The sequence below is a fragment of the Rhipicephalus microplus genome, chromosome 9 (genome assembly GCF_043290135.1).
Source record: "Rhipicephalus microplus isolate Deutch F79 chromosome 9, USDA_Rmic, whole genome shotgun sequence".
NCBI classification, from domain to species: domain Eukaryota; kingdom Metazoa; phylum Arthropoda; class Arachnida; order Ixodida; family Ixodidae; genus Rhipicephalus; species Rhipicephalus microplus.
In genome coordinates this window covers 41,705,587-41,722,825 of record NC_134708.1, presented here as the reverse complement: position 1 = coordinate 41,722,825, position 17,239 = coordinate 41,705,587, and the positions used below count along the sequence as shown (strand labels likewise).

The 17,239-nt window shown below is 43.0% G+C and overlaps 1 protein-coding gene across 1 annotated transcript; it reads left to right on the top strand.

The window, feature by feature from the left end:
* Positions 1–4,237: 4,237 nt before the first annotated feature.
* Positions 4,238–15,240, top strand: LOC119163750 (transmembrane protein 65). The gene is made up of 6 exons (XM_037415817.2): positions 4,238–4,566; positions 5,966–6,075; positions 7,680–7,734; positions 8,476–8,518; positions 9,406–9,511; positions 14,823–15,240. Exons 1-6 carry the CDS (start codon positions 4,272–4,274, stop codon positions 14,952–14,954), a joined length of 741 nt encoding a protein of 246 aa, XP_037271714.2. The 5' UTR covers positions 4,238–4,271; the 3' UTR covers positions 14,955–15,240.
* The last annotated feature ends 1,999 nt before the right edge of the window (positions 15,241–17,239 follow it).

Genomic DNA, 17,239 nt, shown 5'->3' with positions numbered 1-17,239 from the left:
GCTTTTCTTTTTTTTTTTTCTGCTATCGCTGTGGGTACGTGTGTGTATGATTGTGGCACTGGCAGCCTATTTCTTCTGCTGTGCGTGCCATGTGTGTTGTGACCGTGTGTAGGCGTTTTCAATGTTCTTTCTTTTTTACCCTTATGTTTGTGCTGTGACTTTAAGCAGGGCTTAACTCTCGACAACTTGAGGGAAGTTGAGAGTGGTCGAGTTCCTTTAGTGGGGACAGATAGGTCGTGTGTACCGGGGTTCTGCTGTCTACGTTCTGACATAGATGAGGCATAGGCTACTCTCTCATTGCAGCTGTAATGCTGGTGTGCCAATCATCTCTACTATGCTATTGATATCTCAAACCAGTTTCTTTATCGCAAAAAGCGCATTTGTGGGATTCAAGCTGGAGAGAACGAGAATCAGGGTTAGAAGTATTATTTTTTGGTCCGTCACAGGCATCAAAAAGTTGGCCAGCTTAGTAGCAAGTACGAGAAAAGTAGGCTTAGCATTTAGGCCTATCATTAAGGCTTAGCAAATGTAGGTCCTGCGTTTCTATCTCGGAAGTGTTTCTCACTTTACATCTGTGTCTTGTGTCCCATGCAGAGTGCCACATCGAAATTTGTTGAAGTATGCATTGGTGTGACCTGGGTTAATGGTGCTATTGATAGCTTATCTCTGTGTGATCATGTTGGCACTGTCATGTGTTCCCTACACGAAACTTGACCAATCGGCCAAAGAGGTTTGCTATAATGATTGATACTGTAATCGATGCCCTAAAGAGGAACCGCAGCCGCGATTTGGGTCTTGACAACGGGGCGTTTTCAGTGCACACTGAACTGTTTGCAGGTCATAGCAGGAGCATGATTATCTCTCCTCATGCAACATGTTCTTGTCTGTTGATGAAACGTGCTGTTTTGCTCAATATCATATCGTTTCTTGATATAGTACACACTACATAGATGCCTTTTATCTGAAATTATCACTGTCTTGGTTGAAACTTTAGAAGGAGATTAGCAACTGAACCAGCATTGTCATCAAATGCTAGGGTTCACTCAACTCAGAAGTGGCTACTCGGGTGGGCCTGTTTGTTTTTTTGGCATTCAAGAGAGTTCCGTGCACTGGTGTTGTACTGGATGTCAGGGCTGTGGAAATGGCCTGTTCCAATGCATGCATCATCTGTGAAGGTTTTTCAATGCTGTTTGACCAAACTTTTTCAGTGAGAGGTGGGGTCAACTTCATAAAACTTGTTTGGTCCTGCGATGTTCACATTATGTGGCATGCATATATAGTGGAAAATTTTACATTAGTAGTAGAAGTGTTATCCAGTCAGGAGCAGTCCGAAAGAATAAAAATACCAAAAAGCCCTTATAACACTGTTTTAAGGTGCTTCTTCTTAGTGAAGTATTCACCCTTAATGGTGTAAATTTCTACATTTTAGCTGGAAAGCCTACACCCTTAATTGTGCAAGTTTATTTGCACACTTGGCTATAAATTCTGCACTCTTATGTAGATTTGTTGTGAATGGGATAGTTATGAATTCTGCACCCTTATTGGTTCAGATTTCTCTAACACTCAGACTATGAATTTTGTATCCTTAATAATTATTTTCAAATTTCTTGTATACTCTTGATTACAAATCACACCCTTAGTGGTGTAAATTTATTGTGTACATTTTGGCTATGAATTTTGCACCCTTAATAATTGAGCTCAAAATTTCTTGTATACTCTCGGTTACAAATCACACCTTTAATAGTGCAAATTTGTCACGTATACTTTAAGTGGGGAATTCAGTCAAGCAAGAGGAAGTGTCGGGAAACATAGTATTGTCCTTCTATTTGTGATGAGTGTATGCTTGTCAAATCAAAAGCTTACTAGAAACGACCCAAAAGGTGTGAAATCGGAGTCTCACCTACTGCATTCAAGCAAGTTTGGTGCCTGACATATGGGGAACTGACAAATTTTTGACAGGAGACGCACGAGCTGGACTTCATAACTGTTTTTACTGGGTGATTAGCTCTACTCAACCACTGTGTTTCATGTGACAGTTGTTTAGGTTAATGACTCTGATGGAACCGTTTGTGTCTGTAAGGGGGTTATGACATGCATTTAGATAATTAAATGAATTAACAGTATGCATGCTGTGAAATACATGTGATGCTGTGCATCAGCAATAGTCTGGCTCGGCAGCATTTACAGCGGCGCAAGCCAAGTTTACAGTGCACTTTTTGCCTTGGCATGCATGTTATCTATATTAGTTTACATTATTGTTGTCCTGCACTTTCACATTTAAAAGTGGCACACTCACTTAGATTTCTGGTACTGTTGGACGAGAATATTTTTTTCTGTATGTATGATTATTTAGTGTCCGATACGAGTTGAATGTATTCCTCATTTTGGTTGTCAGGCTGCAGGACATCAATTTGTAGGTCTGTTAGTGACTGTAAAATGCCCGTGTGAAATGTGGACTGTGTCGTGTGTTTTCAACTGCTTCATTTTTTGCAACTTTCAACATCTATGGTTTGAATTCCATGATTCAGTTGATGCAACGTGTTTTGAATAATCTATGTTCAGAGTGAAGCAAGTTATTCGTTCTTCCACATTAATTTTTTTTTTCTTTTTTTAATTGATTGCTCTTGGTCAGGCATTTCGTGTCCACGCCAAAGAAAAATAAATGCAAGTTTTTAATGTTGCTGTTCTGAAATGCTACAGATTTGCTGCTACAACAGCCACGTGTAGCAGGCTTTGTGATAGGATTGACAGTTTGTGTGAGAACATTACTGTAACTTTTTTTAAGGTGGTGTGGGAAATCACACAGTCTCAAGGCTGTCCACTGGGCTTTTCTGATTTAAAGATTTCTTTTTTGGGCTTTTCGCCCCCGATGTTTGCTGGTGTGGCATTCACTTCTTTGAGAACACTTAGTTGTGTCGAGAGAAGGGAGGCATTACCATTACTAAGCATTATCACTGACTAGTGCAGTTCCGTTAAGGCTGATTTAAAAACTCGCACCCAGAGACTGCCTTTCTTTCATTGTGCGCAAAGCCTCCCAGTCCGTGTCTAAGGTGTTCGGCAATTGTAATGCAGCGCCAAATGGTGTTGTACTGGTGCCCGACAGTAAACCACGTTCCGAGTACCTCACAAGAGCTGGGATCGGAAGGGCCAAAAGGTTATTCGCATGTGCGGCGTTCTTTTTGTGACCGTTTCGAGGTTTAAACACTGCCACAAGGTTACTGAGCCAATGTCATTGATAATGTTCAAATGCTGCTGGAACAGTGGTCAGGGAAAAATGGTGCCGCCACTGCCATTTCATGGAGCCGTCTACCTCGTGTTGTGAATGAAAAGGTAAATAAAGAAATTGAATCTTGTATTATTTGCACAAGCTTTTCTGTCTTCATGCATCAGCACCAGGTAAAGGAAACAGCTGGGGTTCCGGTATTGAACTGTAAACTTGTGTAGCAGTGCGAGATCAGTCATTTTAGGGCTTTTGCAGTTTGCGGTATTTAAATAAAACTGATGGTCACCACTCCCAGACATGCCATTTTGGCGCTTCTCTATAAAACATTGAACGAATCATTGGTGGGGTCGCGTGTGCACCCTTTCAGACGCAATGTCTAAAAAATTTATTGAGGCCGTTGCTATAAAATTATTTTGCAGGTTAGACTATGCCGTAGCTGTTGAAAATGCCGATACATAGTACTTTAGGCCTGCTTCTAGACCAATCTAATCCAATTCGAGACGATTTTTGTGAATTTCGGGGATATTTGTCCCCGACTCGTAATAAAGTTGTTCTCGAGGTATGCAATGTGCTTGCACGTTAAAGAACACCACATGCCTCGTAATCGTACCGTGCTTTTGGCACGTAAGACCTCGTGTGTTCTGGGGCTAAGTACGTGACCTTGTAAGTGTTGCTGTGGGATGCGAGGGCTACATACAGTTATCGGAAAGACATCCGCTTGTCGTCGTCGTCGTTTTACACTTTGAATATGCTAAACCAACACGCCCAGTCTGTCATTCTAGCGAAGAGTTACAGGAGTCCCATTTGTTGGGAATGTGTCTCTTATTTGCTGGGAACGTGTCGGGAGATGTGAATTCAAGCACGGGTTTTGAGCCTCGACGCAGGCTCCCTTTCCCAGAGTACAAGCATGCCTCTTGATTGTATTGTGGTTTTGATTCGTGAAACACCGTAATTTCGTATTTTAATTTACCGCAGTCGCAATTTTCGGCTCGCGGCGTTAAGTTTCGGTTCACCCGGGCGCCGCGACAGGCGTCGCCTCGCTACAATCATGGCTGCCAGCCTGCTTCCGTCAGCTGCTACAGCATCTGCGATGGCTCGCAGGCTGGCGGGGTTGCAATTTTCGGGCGCGTTCAAGCGCCTTCACCTGCCCAGAAACGTACACCTGTCACTGCTGCGATCGTTCTGCGTGTCCGCGTACAGCAAAGGCGTCGGAAAACACACGGGAACGCACGAAATCATTCTCACAAAGCAGCGCGCCCAGGACTTGATCGTGAGGCTCAAGCCCGAGGAGAGGAAGATTCTCATGGAAGAGCTGACGGCGCACGTCGATAAAACCGAAAAAGGTAAGTTTCTGCGTAAGCACAAGGTCTTGTGCTGCGTGCCTACTTGTATGTGCACGCGCGGAGAAAATAAAACGCCTCGCAACAGGTGTTCTCTGGCGAATTGTTCGTATCGACGTGCGTTGTTGCTTTTGGTTGTTTCTCAAGAACTCTTCCGGCCTTGGTGTTCGTATATGGATGTAGTGGGAATATTGTAACGTGTCGTGCAACCCTAAATTGTTGCTCCAGGTCGTGACCGTGAAACTGACGGGTGGTTTCGATTACCGCGTTCGCCTGCGCGCGACTCAGTTGCTTGCACGTGATGCGAAACTTTATGCAGTTACTTCGTTGCCATTTTTAATTGTTTGTCTTCAACCGCTGCTGTACGCGAAGTTGGTATAACTTAAGGAATACGCTACACGATGACGGGAATAGGAAGTAAAGCGGTAGAAGGAAATCGTATTCACACGACATCGTTGTGCTAGTATCAAGTTCTATTTCGGTAGTACACTCTGCTTTCGGGTAGCTAGTTTTCTCTGCAATGAACCCGAGTTAACGCGACTTTAAGCAGTTTTTCTCGGGCATTGAGTTTTTATGGCGAGCCGAGTGAAGGTAATGTACATTGGCATGAATCGTGCGAATGCTTATCGGCGTTTTATTGAATCTTAGATAACTGCGGACACAGCCGGCGGTTCCGACTCGAAAGATTGGCAGATGATGATGTCGCCCTACCACGGTTTCCTTATCACATCATCAGAGGGCTTTATGTTGCTTATTTATGGCTTTACGCGCAAGTTGGTCGCTTTTCTTGAGTCTATATATAGTAACATGAACAGTGTCTTGGAACTGCAGTCAGATCTGGGGCGACGTGTCTTTTCCAACGCACCCGTAATAAAGCAGCCAATCCCCATTTTCTACTTTTCGTATACTTAGAGTTTGTTATCTACATTGTGTTTAACTCGTTAGTGTTCACAAAGATTATTTAGGTGTTGACAACTTGCAATTGGTACATCTATTTTTCGCACAGTATATTAACTCTATTCAGGAATATTCATGTGCATTTCTTTGTGTTTGAAATGATATGGTCTGGACTTCAGTATGATGGAAAAGCCTCGTCGTAGAAAACACCATAGCTTTTCTGTACTGTATTCTATGTATCATGCAACTTTCGCTAGCAGCACTGCAAAAACAGTGCAATGCAGAATGTGTGACTGCTGCTTTATCAATTGCAGAGAAAGGTGCGATAGACCAGTACCCATTCCGAAAAATGGAGAGATCGGTGTATATCGAAACGTTGGGGAAGGACAACACGAGAATTTAGTTGAGCGCTTTTTTATAGAGGCCCGACCCACTTCTTATCCTACAAGTCTGTGGTGCTCCGCTGTCACTGACTGCTATTTTGTCACTTCGTGCTGGATCACAGATGGGCAAGCAACGACACCCACTGGTGAACAGCTGCGGTTAATGGCCATCCACAATGCCTTGCCGTTCGTGGGCTTTGGGTTTCTCGACAACTTCATCATGATCGTGGCGGTAGGTACCGCCCTGTCTGCAAAGCGCCCCATTTCATTAAAGACGATAGTCTTTCTTGGGATACTTCGACACAGAAGTTTTGGTCTGTGTTGTGTTTGTCTTTCTTTCTGTCGCTCGATTCAGCCACCAGAGCGAAAGGTCAACCCCTCTTGCTGAGCAACTATCTGTCTTGATCTCCTGGTTGCGTTCATACTAGTGAACATTGTCAATCAAAAAGCAAATATTATGCATATCTGGGTGCAATATCAACACACGAGTACTATGTAGTGTGTTGTACTTTAGTTTTAAAATGCATAAATACTTATTGCTATTACAATAACAAGCAATGGAGTCAACTTGGGAGACAGGTACCACTGGTGGTAGCTGTTATTCTTTGCTTTCACCCAACACCTACCTAGCCATTCATAAGAAGCTATTGTATGGTCCCTGTCGTCACTCTGCTGACATCGATGGTGGTTGGAGCTCTTATAGTGAGGTGTGTTCAGATCACAAAAAGAGCCGGATAAATGAAAAAGCGGGTGTTTCTTACGATTTGCTAAAACGACAAGGTGCTCTGCATTTTAGAAAATTTTCGTTTCTTGGCATTACTGCCAGACGGTGTCCATATCTCATGCAGCGTTTCCAGACAGAACACCATCATCTTTCGACGTCCTTTGCTGTGAAGCATGCAGATACGGGGCCAACTGTCTTACCTTGTTTTGATTGAGTGACAAATATCCTAATGAAAGTGCAATCCAATACTTGAGTCCTATTTCAAAACACATAGGATTATGGTGCAGTTGATCCATTCATTAGTAGGCATATGTAAATGAGCATGTATATCATAAGCTAGTACAGTGAAATCTTGCTGGCACGATTCTGCATAAAGTGTTTTTTCGCATTATATGATTTTCTTTTTATTCCTGGCCAACACTTTTCAAAATAGCACATTTTTATGCATTTAATATTTTTGCCCAAAATTGGATAATTTGACCATAAAGGTGAATCATAACCAATATATCTAGAAATCCTGCACTTATTTGGCATATTAGCCCACACTGTGTTCCAACAAACCACAGTCGGCACTTTGCAGAGCCTCTGAATATGCAGTAGGTTTGTTTTTGCAGTGAAAAATATCACCGTGAACACCAAGCTTTGCATTCGAACACTTGGACATCGTCGTGTGGACACTTGAACACTTTGTCGCGAAAATGGAGCTGAGTGAGCAAACTGCAGCTTTTTTTTTACTTTTTAGAGAAATTTACTCCTGGTATTTGAAAAGAAGACAGCTAGTGCAGGGTGCGAATCGGCCAGCTGCTTCAATGTTGCTTCATTGAAGTTAGTTGCTGGTCGAGTATGTATGTGTTTCTTTTCTGTTTAAACTCTTTGATTAATATGATTTTTGCATTGTACATTTTATTTTTCGATTCCTGAAAAAAAAATCATAAGATTCCACTTATATAGACAATGCTATTGTCTGCAAAACACTAAAGAGGCCTAAGTTGGTCGATGTCAACCCTTCTTCATGCGCTACTATCAGTGCATTTATCAGACTCTTCTATGTGTGTGTGTTATGGCTTCGTGTGATTCTAACACAGGCACTTTTCTTTTTCGTCTTTGTGCAGGGTGACTACATTGACACCACCATTGGCATTGGACTTGGCATCTCAACAATGGCAGGTACTGACGTTTGCCTACTTTCTTTATCATTATTATTACAGGCAGCGGATAATTAAGTGTCATCGTTTGGCTTGAGTTGAAGTAGTGTTGCATCCGTGTAGACCGCTTAAATGAGGCCACCACAATTTTGCACTATTTCCCAATAGCCATTGTTAATTGCTAAACAAAAGAGTGAGTGGACATTGCCTGTATTAAGTTGCATTTCACATCAGATGAAGCTGACTGTTTCATCGAAATTTAACCCTGGTTGTGGTGGCTTTGCAGCCATTGCAAATAGGCTTCCAACATCTCTTTGTGCTGAGATTTCAATGTAGGCATCTCAGAGTTCAACAAAAGCATGGCTCACAAACAGAAGATGACACTCGCTCTCGGTGTCACTCGCGCATTACGAGAGTATGCGAGATTTTATCACGCTGCCATGCAATGACGCTTTTGTCAAGCTTGTGTTTGTGGGTAGGTGCCAATGTGCAGCATGACGTACCCATTTCCGGCTGCTAGCGTGACCATACCTTAACAAGCGTGCAAGAGACGACTCAGCTGGGTATGCTGTAGATCCGTCTTAATGTTTCTAGACAGTGTAGCTAAATGTGCGGCTTTCGGATGATGTTATCGCTTAACAACCGGCAAGGATGTGGGAAATCCTTCTCAGTTATATGTTACAATCAGTTAAATACAGGCTTTTCAGCATTTTGTACATTTGCAGCTTGGTCGCTTCACTGAACAGTAAAACTTTCATTACAGCTGCTGGCCTGGGCAATGCCATATCAGATGCTGCTGGAATTGGGTAAGTTTGTTATGCAGTTCTTCATAGATATCTTTGTCTTGGTGCCATATCTGAACAACTGAAATGATGAGAATCTTGTGACATTTATCTGCTTCGTCAAGAACCGTTCCAAATGAACATGCCTTATTAGCTATTGGACTACACTTGACAACTACTAGTATATGCTGAAATGTGACCGTTTAGACGTTTAATCATTTCGATCTTCTTGGTTATTTGGTTGTGCACTTCACTTTTTCTTTCATGTCATGTTTTCCTCTTTGATCAATCCAGCTCAAGGACTCTACCTATAACTCAGCTATTTGTCTAAGGTGATTTTAAAATATTCTGTGTAGCAAAATAAATGCCTCACATGTGGTTGCAGGTGCATGCGAATACGTGTCTATAGGAAACAGAAAACAATGTGAACCACAGCACAACAGGACTGAAGACTGACTAAGCTCTGCCTGTCTCTGTCCTGTGATTCGCGCTTTTTCTCTTTTTCTATAGGCACGTGCCAACCGGCCCAAATAAGTGAAAATGCTCCGAGTAGACATGTACACTGATTCACTAAACTGTAGGGTTCGGTTCCTGTGAGAAAACTGGATTTCTCTATAGAACATAGCCTGTAATTGAAAGATATGCCGACTCACCCAGAAGTGTCTTGAATCAACAGAGCAGACGGGCGTATTTTCAGTGGAGTTTGTGTTCAGTTAACTTTTGACACTTTCGTCACCAGGTTTACGTGGGAGTAATTCTTAAACAGTAAACTTATGCTAAGGAGGTAATGCGAAAGCAATTTGTGTTTATTCTCACTTGTGGTTACGGTGAATCAGGTAAAGCTTTCTAAGTGGGGAGCTGCGCATGTTGCATTGTTAATAAACAGAAGATGTTGTTCTTCACCCTTTCAGGTCTGCTTGGTATGTGGAGAAGCTGGCAGTCAGGATTGGTCTCCAGGCTCCAAACTTGAGCCCTGCTCAACTAGAGATGGCTGCCACTCGATGGAGTGCCAACATTGTGAGTAATGACGCACCGACGCCAGTATGCTGTGGTGCCGTACCAGTGCCACCAGTATACTCCAGTGCATGAATCAGTATGCACTGTGAAAGTGATCCTCACGTTCACACTTTTGAATATAAAAGGGGAAAAAAAGAGACTGTCATCCATTTATTTTGAAACTACAAAGGAAATATGAAAGGATTTTTCGGAAACATGCTAGGAAAAAAAAAACTAGAAGAGAGCGTTGCGTGACATTTTTGAAGGTCAGCTATCAAAAATGAAAAAGCAGCGTGCTGGGAATTCGGATCTTGGCCTGATGATGTAGCAGCTTCAGAGGAGATTTGCTTGTAGATGCCAGGCATGCTGCCTCAAATTTCTTTTTCCCATGCCTGCAAAACTTTCTAGTTGTTGAAAAGGTTGCTTTAGTCCAGTGTTTAAACCTGGGACTAGAAGTTTTTCAAAAAGATTGCATTGCTATCTCACCTAACGAGGAGGCTAGCAACTATAGGAGCTAAATAGGAGTCCAAGTGCAGTTGCATTACAGATGTCTCACTAAAAGTTGCAGCTCTTTTAAGAGGCAAAGCTCATCAGTGGCAACTATGTACAGCTTAACTCGTGAATGCGATTAGGTTCTCTCAAGGAACCTCAGCAAATCCGTGAGCTATAACCTTGGAAGCATGAGATAGAAATCCATAAATGGCTGAGATTGTCTACATTAGTTCAAAACTCCTTCTAGTGGTGTTCTTGCCATATGAGAATCAAAGAAATCATTAAGTGTTTTGAATAAGAGCATGCTGAGCTAGTTGGCAGGGATTATTTTAACAATAATAAGCATATGGTTTTCAAACACGTACACAATATAGAAGTCGGGTAAAAACATTAGAAACAAGGTCATGATAATACAAACAGTTTGTTGTCGTGGCTTTTTTCTTCTGGTATTTTTTGCACAACCAATGATTTGACACCAATAACCATGATTTGACACCAATAAGCATACTAGTTATGTAGTTGAAAGCTCAGTAAAATCCATTACATGCTTTTAAGGCCAACTCTGGCAATATTTTGGCAATGTCAAAGTAATGGTGCTATTATGTTCCTGAGACACCCCTGTCATGGTCCTGATAGAAATACTCAAATTGACGATAGTTTTAAATAAGCAAAAAGCACAACTTGAAAACCGAAACCCAACCGAGCAGTCCTGTTTTCGTGTGACGTAAGCAGCAGAAACCAGAAACCGTGCAAGGCATGTCGGTCTCGCAGCCAGCACAGGGTATGAAAGCTGCGAAAGCGGTGAAAATCAGATGCTCAGGGGAAAGATGACCCCGTCTCAAGAGCCACACCCCTACCAGCAAAATTTGCTTGGGCCGAGCATGACAAATCATCAGTGGCCAAGCTGTCCATGCTTGGAAAGTTATTGGTCAAGGGAAGTATGTGTTTGGGAAGTGTGACAAGCCTACCATTGGCCAAGCAAAGGAAGGCCATGCTTGGAAAATTATTGTAAACACCCCTTACCATGGTTGGCACTGTGCTGGAATACCATGCAATAGCCAACCATGTTCTTGGCATGGGAGGCAAGCAGATTGGGCTATGCAATTTCTGGCACATTTATTTTAGTTTTTTGTCTTGGCTACTATTTGATGATCAGTTACTTTATTCTAGATTTTCGCCTCCCCCCCCCCCAACTCGGAAAGTAACAAGGCAAATATTTCTGGTGCTTCAGGTTTATTTAACTCATTATACAAGACAATATGCCATTTTTTTCATTCTTTCCTGAACTCTTGCGATTCTGAAGCGTTGCTTGGGCTCCTTTCGGAGTCGTCTATCATAGTGGCAGCCTTCTTTGCATAGGTGCACCCTCTTGATCTGAAGCAAACATGAGCCATCCTTTTGTTACATCTGAAACAGCTATGTCAGTTTTGTTAAACGGGGTATGTCTCATCTGCAAAATAAGAGAAAAAAACTCGAGGTTCTTTTCTTTATTAGGCCGTCTCTTAGGCAATCGCTCTCACCAATTTTTAGCAAAGCACACAGCAGGAACATTTGTTGGGAAGCTAACTGGTTATGCATGATTATGAGATTGACAACACCTGCACAGATGGGAAGTGTTATTGGACTGCATGATGCATTTTTGTTACTGAAGTAGCGTGCATAGTCATGCAAGAACTCCATCAATACAAAAGAAATGAAGAAAAACAAGTTTTTAAAAATCCATCCATCCTTGCACCCTTTTCCAGAACATATATTCTCTCAAATGAAAAAAGGTAATTTTTTTCTGAGAGTACAATGGAAGCAGCATTGGTGCAGAAGCACTGTTTAGTGCCCTTGTATTTTTCTTGTATGTATGTACCTTTATATTCATAAAGGTTACTGAGGTAGTCAATGCACCTTTGTTTACGAAGGTTATTTTTCTCGTGTAACTGCTGTTGTCAATGCTTTATTTTATTTCAATGCTCATTATTGGCAGTCCTGCTGTTTAGCCGTGAAGCTGACTGTTAAACAATGAAATTGGTTATGTGCTCTGGTTCTCAGCTCCCAAAAATCGGGAAGCTGATAGAACAGAAAATAAGATGATATAACATTGAAGTGGTGAAGATATGGTGGCAGTGAAACTGTTTCAATGCTCAATCTTGCTCTAGATGGCAAAAGTGGGCTTTTTTCAAGGAGGCAGCATATACCGTAATTACTCGAATCTAACGCGCACCTTTTTTCCGGTTAAGCGAGCTCATAAATCGCATGCGCGTTAGAATCGAGTATGAACAAAAAAATTAAGGTCAATCCAATCCAAATTACGGTCAATCCATCGGCAAATCCAAAATGGCCGCCCCCTACGTGCGTCGGCATGGCGCGTCGGCCATTTCTGCCTATGTGTTTCCCATGTGCGGCACTTCGTACGTGTGCTGAGGAGTTCGTCATCTAGTAGTGCATTAGCATCGACGGCGTGGAAGGGCCGACTCCAAATACTCGAGTGCACCACGATGCCGCTTTTAAAAGAAAAGTCATCGCGTGTGCAGAAACGGACGGAAATCGGGCCGCATCGCGGTCGTTCGGAGTTCCCGAAACGTGCGTGCGGGACCGGCGGAAACAAAAACAGAAGATTGTCGACAGCAAAGCTTCACGCAAAGGCTTCAGTGGACCACAGCAGGGTCGGTTTCCGCAAATTAAAGAGCTGCTCGGCGAGTATGTGCTTGAGCAGCGAGCGGCACAGCGGCCCGTGGCGACAGAACTGTTCCAAGTGCGGGCTATGATATTAGTCTTAGAAAAAGGTCTAATGCGGAGCCAGTTTAAAGCGAGCAGGTGCTGGCTAACTAACTTTATGAAGAGGAAAGGCTTTTCCCTCCGAAGGGGAACATGCATATGCGAAAACTTTTGCGGAGGAGTACGATGAAAAGCTTCACAGTTTTCAGAGGTTCGTCCTAAACTTGCGGCACAACAACGGCTACCTGCTTGGGCAAACCGGGAATGCCGATCAGACGCCTCTTTACTTCGACATGCCTGGCACCACAACCGTTGAGAAGTAGGAGGCGAAGCAAGTTCGCGTGCTGACATCGGTCCACGGTAAAACTACAGTGACAACAATGCTCTGTTACACGTCAGATGGGCACAAGCTTCGCCCGTACCTCATATTTAAATGGAAGACGCTCCCGAAAGGAGTCGTTTTTTCGAGTGGTGTGATCGTGCGGGCCAGCGAGAAAAATGGGTGCGCGTTGCAATCGATGTCTTACGTTTCTTTTTTTTTTTTCGCGGTGGAAATCGGGTGCGCGTTACAATCGAGGGCGCGGTAGAATCGAGTAAATACTTTAGTATAAACTGAAAAAAAAAATTGTATGTGAAGGTCAAGTTTCCAAACAAACATCCGTGATGCAGTATGTGCAATATCCTGGTACTAGTAAAACATTTTCTAAAGAACGGCAACCAAAATATCGCAGCATGGTGAAGTCTACATAACAAAAAAGTCATGAGAATGATGCCTATAAAAGCCAAAGCAAGAAACAAATTTATTTGTTTTTCGTCAATGCTCACAAAGCAGAACCAGCAGCACATTTGCAGGCTTTTAAATGAAAAATTGTTCTCAGCGACCCAGCAGTAGTTCTTTGTAACCACATTAGATACAATATGATGGAGCTTTCTGTACACGCCGTATTCAGCGCTGCTGACATTTTATAGGAATAAATAGCTGATCTGTAACAAAAAAAGTAGAAAACAAAAGTTAGAAAGTTGATAAATGTAACACATGTCTAAAAGCATTGAAAAAGTCTGTATTATATGCAGTGGCTGTGGTACCAACAGAAAGATAATCTTGCTATAACAAAAAAGCATCAGTTCATCAAAATATTCATTGCACAGTCTATGCAATACTTGCACGGCTGGCAAAAATATGCCTTCGTTGTAGAAAATTGTGAATAAAATTCACAAAACCCTGCAAGTATTTAGGCCCGATTCATTTCTTGTAAACAGCAATTTTTGGTACAAATTTCGTAAAGTTCCTTTTGGACAACTGGAAGAATCATGTTTTTGTATAGTTTATTAATAGTCTGATGAGTCGCACTCGCACCATGCAAGAAGATATAACAAATATACGTTAGTAATAACATAATAAGTAATAATGTAATAAATAATACAATACATGCTAGGCCTGGTGACTCTGCGCCCTTTATACATTACAAAAAGTGTTTCTGTATGGTAACGGAAATGTGCACGCTAAGCACATTACCGTAATTTTCATGCATGGGCATTCTTCAGCCGGTATGGTGTTACCACAAGTTCCGTGAAGTAAACCAGTACTGCCAGCTAAAACACTAATATTGAGACAAAATGTCAATAGCTCAGAGTGTTTCGTGACTGTTCAGGTAATTATAGTGTGCTACCAAAGCTCAACACCACTTACCACACTTCGCACGCAAGCCCACAATGAACTGAAATTGGCACGTCGTACCATCAAAGTGTTGGCTAAACCGCGCGCGAATTTTGCTTAGATTCGTTGACCTAGAAAAATCACCGTAGTTGGACAGTCGTCAGTATCTGCCGCTTCGCTGCAATTAGTGGCTACAGCTAGAGCTTCAGCGTTGTCTTGGACAGCTTTAATGTCTTAGGGAGTTCTGATATCTTAGCCAACTGTAAATGTCTGCAATGTTGTGTTGTGCCCATGCCAGGAAAACAAGCTGTAGTGACAATTACAACCTAACAGCAACAATAAAAAAACCTTGAACACCTACATCACCAGGTTACCAAGAAATTGGGCAAGTCGGTACAGGTTGACCATATCTAAAAATGGCACATGAGTTTATGAAAAGAAAGTAAAGTGCCCACACTGGCCAATTCACCTTCACAGGGAAGGGCTGTTGGCGTCTTCCTGGGCTGCATTCTGGGCATGTTCCCGCTGTTGTTCCTCTCTTCGAAAGAGGACGTCAAGCAGCGATCAGAAGCGCACCAGTTGCAAGAACACAAGTCTTCCACCAGTTGAGCTTGCCTCGGCGGCCCGCCATCTTTCGCCCTTCTGCCGAACCTCCTGCCAAAGATTCTCAACTTCCTGAGCGTAGTCTGATCTTTCTGGTCTGCACGTCCAGTCTTCGTTCCATTATGGACGTGTAGGCAGTTACGCACCTCTCTGCTTTTTTTCTTTGGCTGACTGCAGGCATAACCTAAACCCGGCTACTAGGTAAGCCGTAATGGACGCCTACAAACTCTCTATATTTAATAATGTCTCACGACCTTTCATGAGATCGTCTTGATTGTTCACGTGATTTACGAGCCCACTTTTGTGGTGATGTTGTTAACCCGTTGTAATTGATTATTTTTTTGTGAGCTGCCATCGTGCCTCGTCGGTGTAACACTCTTGTCCGCACAGTTTTTCTTGCGAGAACTTCTGTCTGGTGATGTTTGATCGGGCAGGGGAGACGGACATGCTGGTTGGTCAGTTGAGCATTGTTTGTTCTTTTTTGATAGCAGCTTGCATGGAATTGCTGGGTTGTGATAATGCCGCGAGACTTAAAGCAGTGTCCCTTACAAATGCGAGAACAAATTGAAATCTTTTAGGCTTGGCTGTTGGTTTAGGAGTTGTTAAATATTGAAGTGCAACATTTTCCACCGTTGCATTTACTTGAGACGTGAGTGCTTTTTTCAGGTTAGTTAGCATACCAAATTTTTCTTGTGACTATTCACATGCTCAGTGAGAAATGTTGTATGCCGTTAGCTTTAAAGGGGTCCTGAACCACCCCTTGTACTTGATGAAAAAACACAACCTGTGGAAAGCAGACACTGCTATGAACAACTTGGTCAAATCATCCAGATGTGTGTGGAAAGGAGAGTTTACAGGCGCAGTATGAACCGGCCATTTTTTGAGGCACCATGTTATTCATTCGGAGGCCTGTGCTCACTTTATTTGGAGCTGCCGATGCCTGATGTTCTATATTGGAGATTATCAGCACTATATCCACAAAGCGAAAGATGTAAGAGGAGCTTGCTCAGAAGTGCATGGGACATTTCTTGGTGAGACCATTTCGGTAGGAAGGCTTTTCAACGAGCCGGTGCATGATGTGTACGTCGAAGAAAGCGTTTTCTGGCACACTTCCCGGCCGGCACTGCACAGTGTTGGCCACTTCGATCGGCACATCTCTTTATGCCATACTGGCTGCTGCCGTGAGCCAAATGCCTAACACTCATAAATGGCAGGCGTGAAGCTATCCGGCGTTTTTTCACATGGTTGAGAGTAGGCAGGTGAGGGGGCTTGGGAGGATATCGGTGCCCGTGCATAACACTCATTGTAGGAACTTGTCACGTGCTGCAAAACGCCGAAAACCAAGGGGACGTAGTCGCGAGAAGGCGAGTACCTGGCTCATCGAAAACCGACGCCTGGGTTGGTGGTGTGCCATCTAGTGAGCATTCTTGGAATCACCAGAGTGGCTACCGGAGTGACAACTGGAGAAGTGTATGCTGGCAACAGTGGTGTAGACGCCGGCGGCCATCAAACAGGATGCGAGTGTAAGAAGCTTGCCAAGCAAGCTCTTAAAACAGATAGCATGCTCTTGGCAAATAACCGACATAAATAAACAGCAGCATTTGTGCAAATGTGCTTATTGCCACCTAGTTTTGGTGCCGCGGTCCATAGTCTGCTAACATTACACAGTAGCTCCACCAGCGCCTGCAGGAATCACAGCAGGAGAGGGCAATCGTGTTTCATCACGCGTGCTCAAGGTCATTGTGCGCACTAATGTAACTTCTTTTGTCCGTGCAATCCCTCCCTGCCTTGTGTCTAGCACACTCGTCTGAATGAGGAAAAGCTCTCAAGGCATGCAACAAATCTACATAACTTTGCTCGATATTGAAGGATTGGAGAGAATTTTGCAGCGATCAATTTGTGAGACAGTAAGCTCCAATACTGAAGCCATTCGATGATACCTTGGGAAAATGGTTCAGGGCCCCTTCGAGGTGTGCACTGTTCTCTATACTAACAGCATGAACAAACACAACAAGTGGCACAGGCACGAAAGTACTTCGTAGAGGTAACAGAAGAAGGTGCATATTCATGAAACACACTGTGTTGCTGTTCGTATAGTATCATACTTTACTCATATTGTAAGGGCCGCTGCAAGTCAACAACCTAAGCTTACTGACGTTGCATTGAGTATATCATGCGCTGAAACGTAATGACACAAGCTCTGACGTACAGCATGTTCAATTAACAGTTGGTTTTAGATCATCCCTAGCACTTTGTTGAGCATGTTCTCTTAGCCAACGTGACAGTTGGAC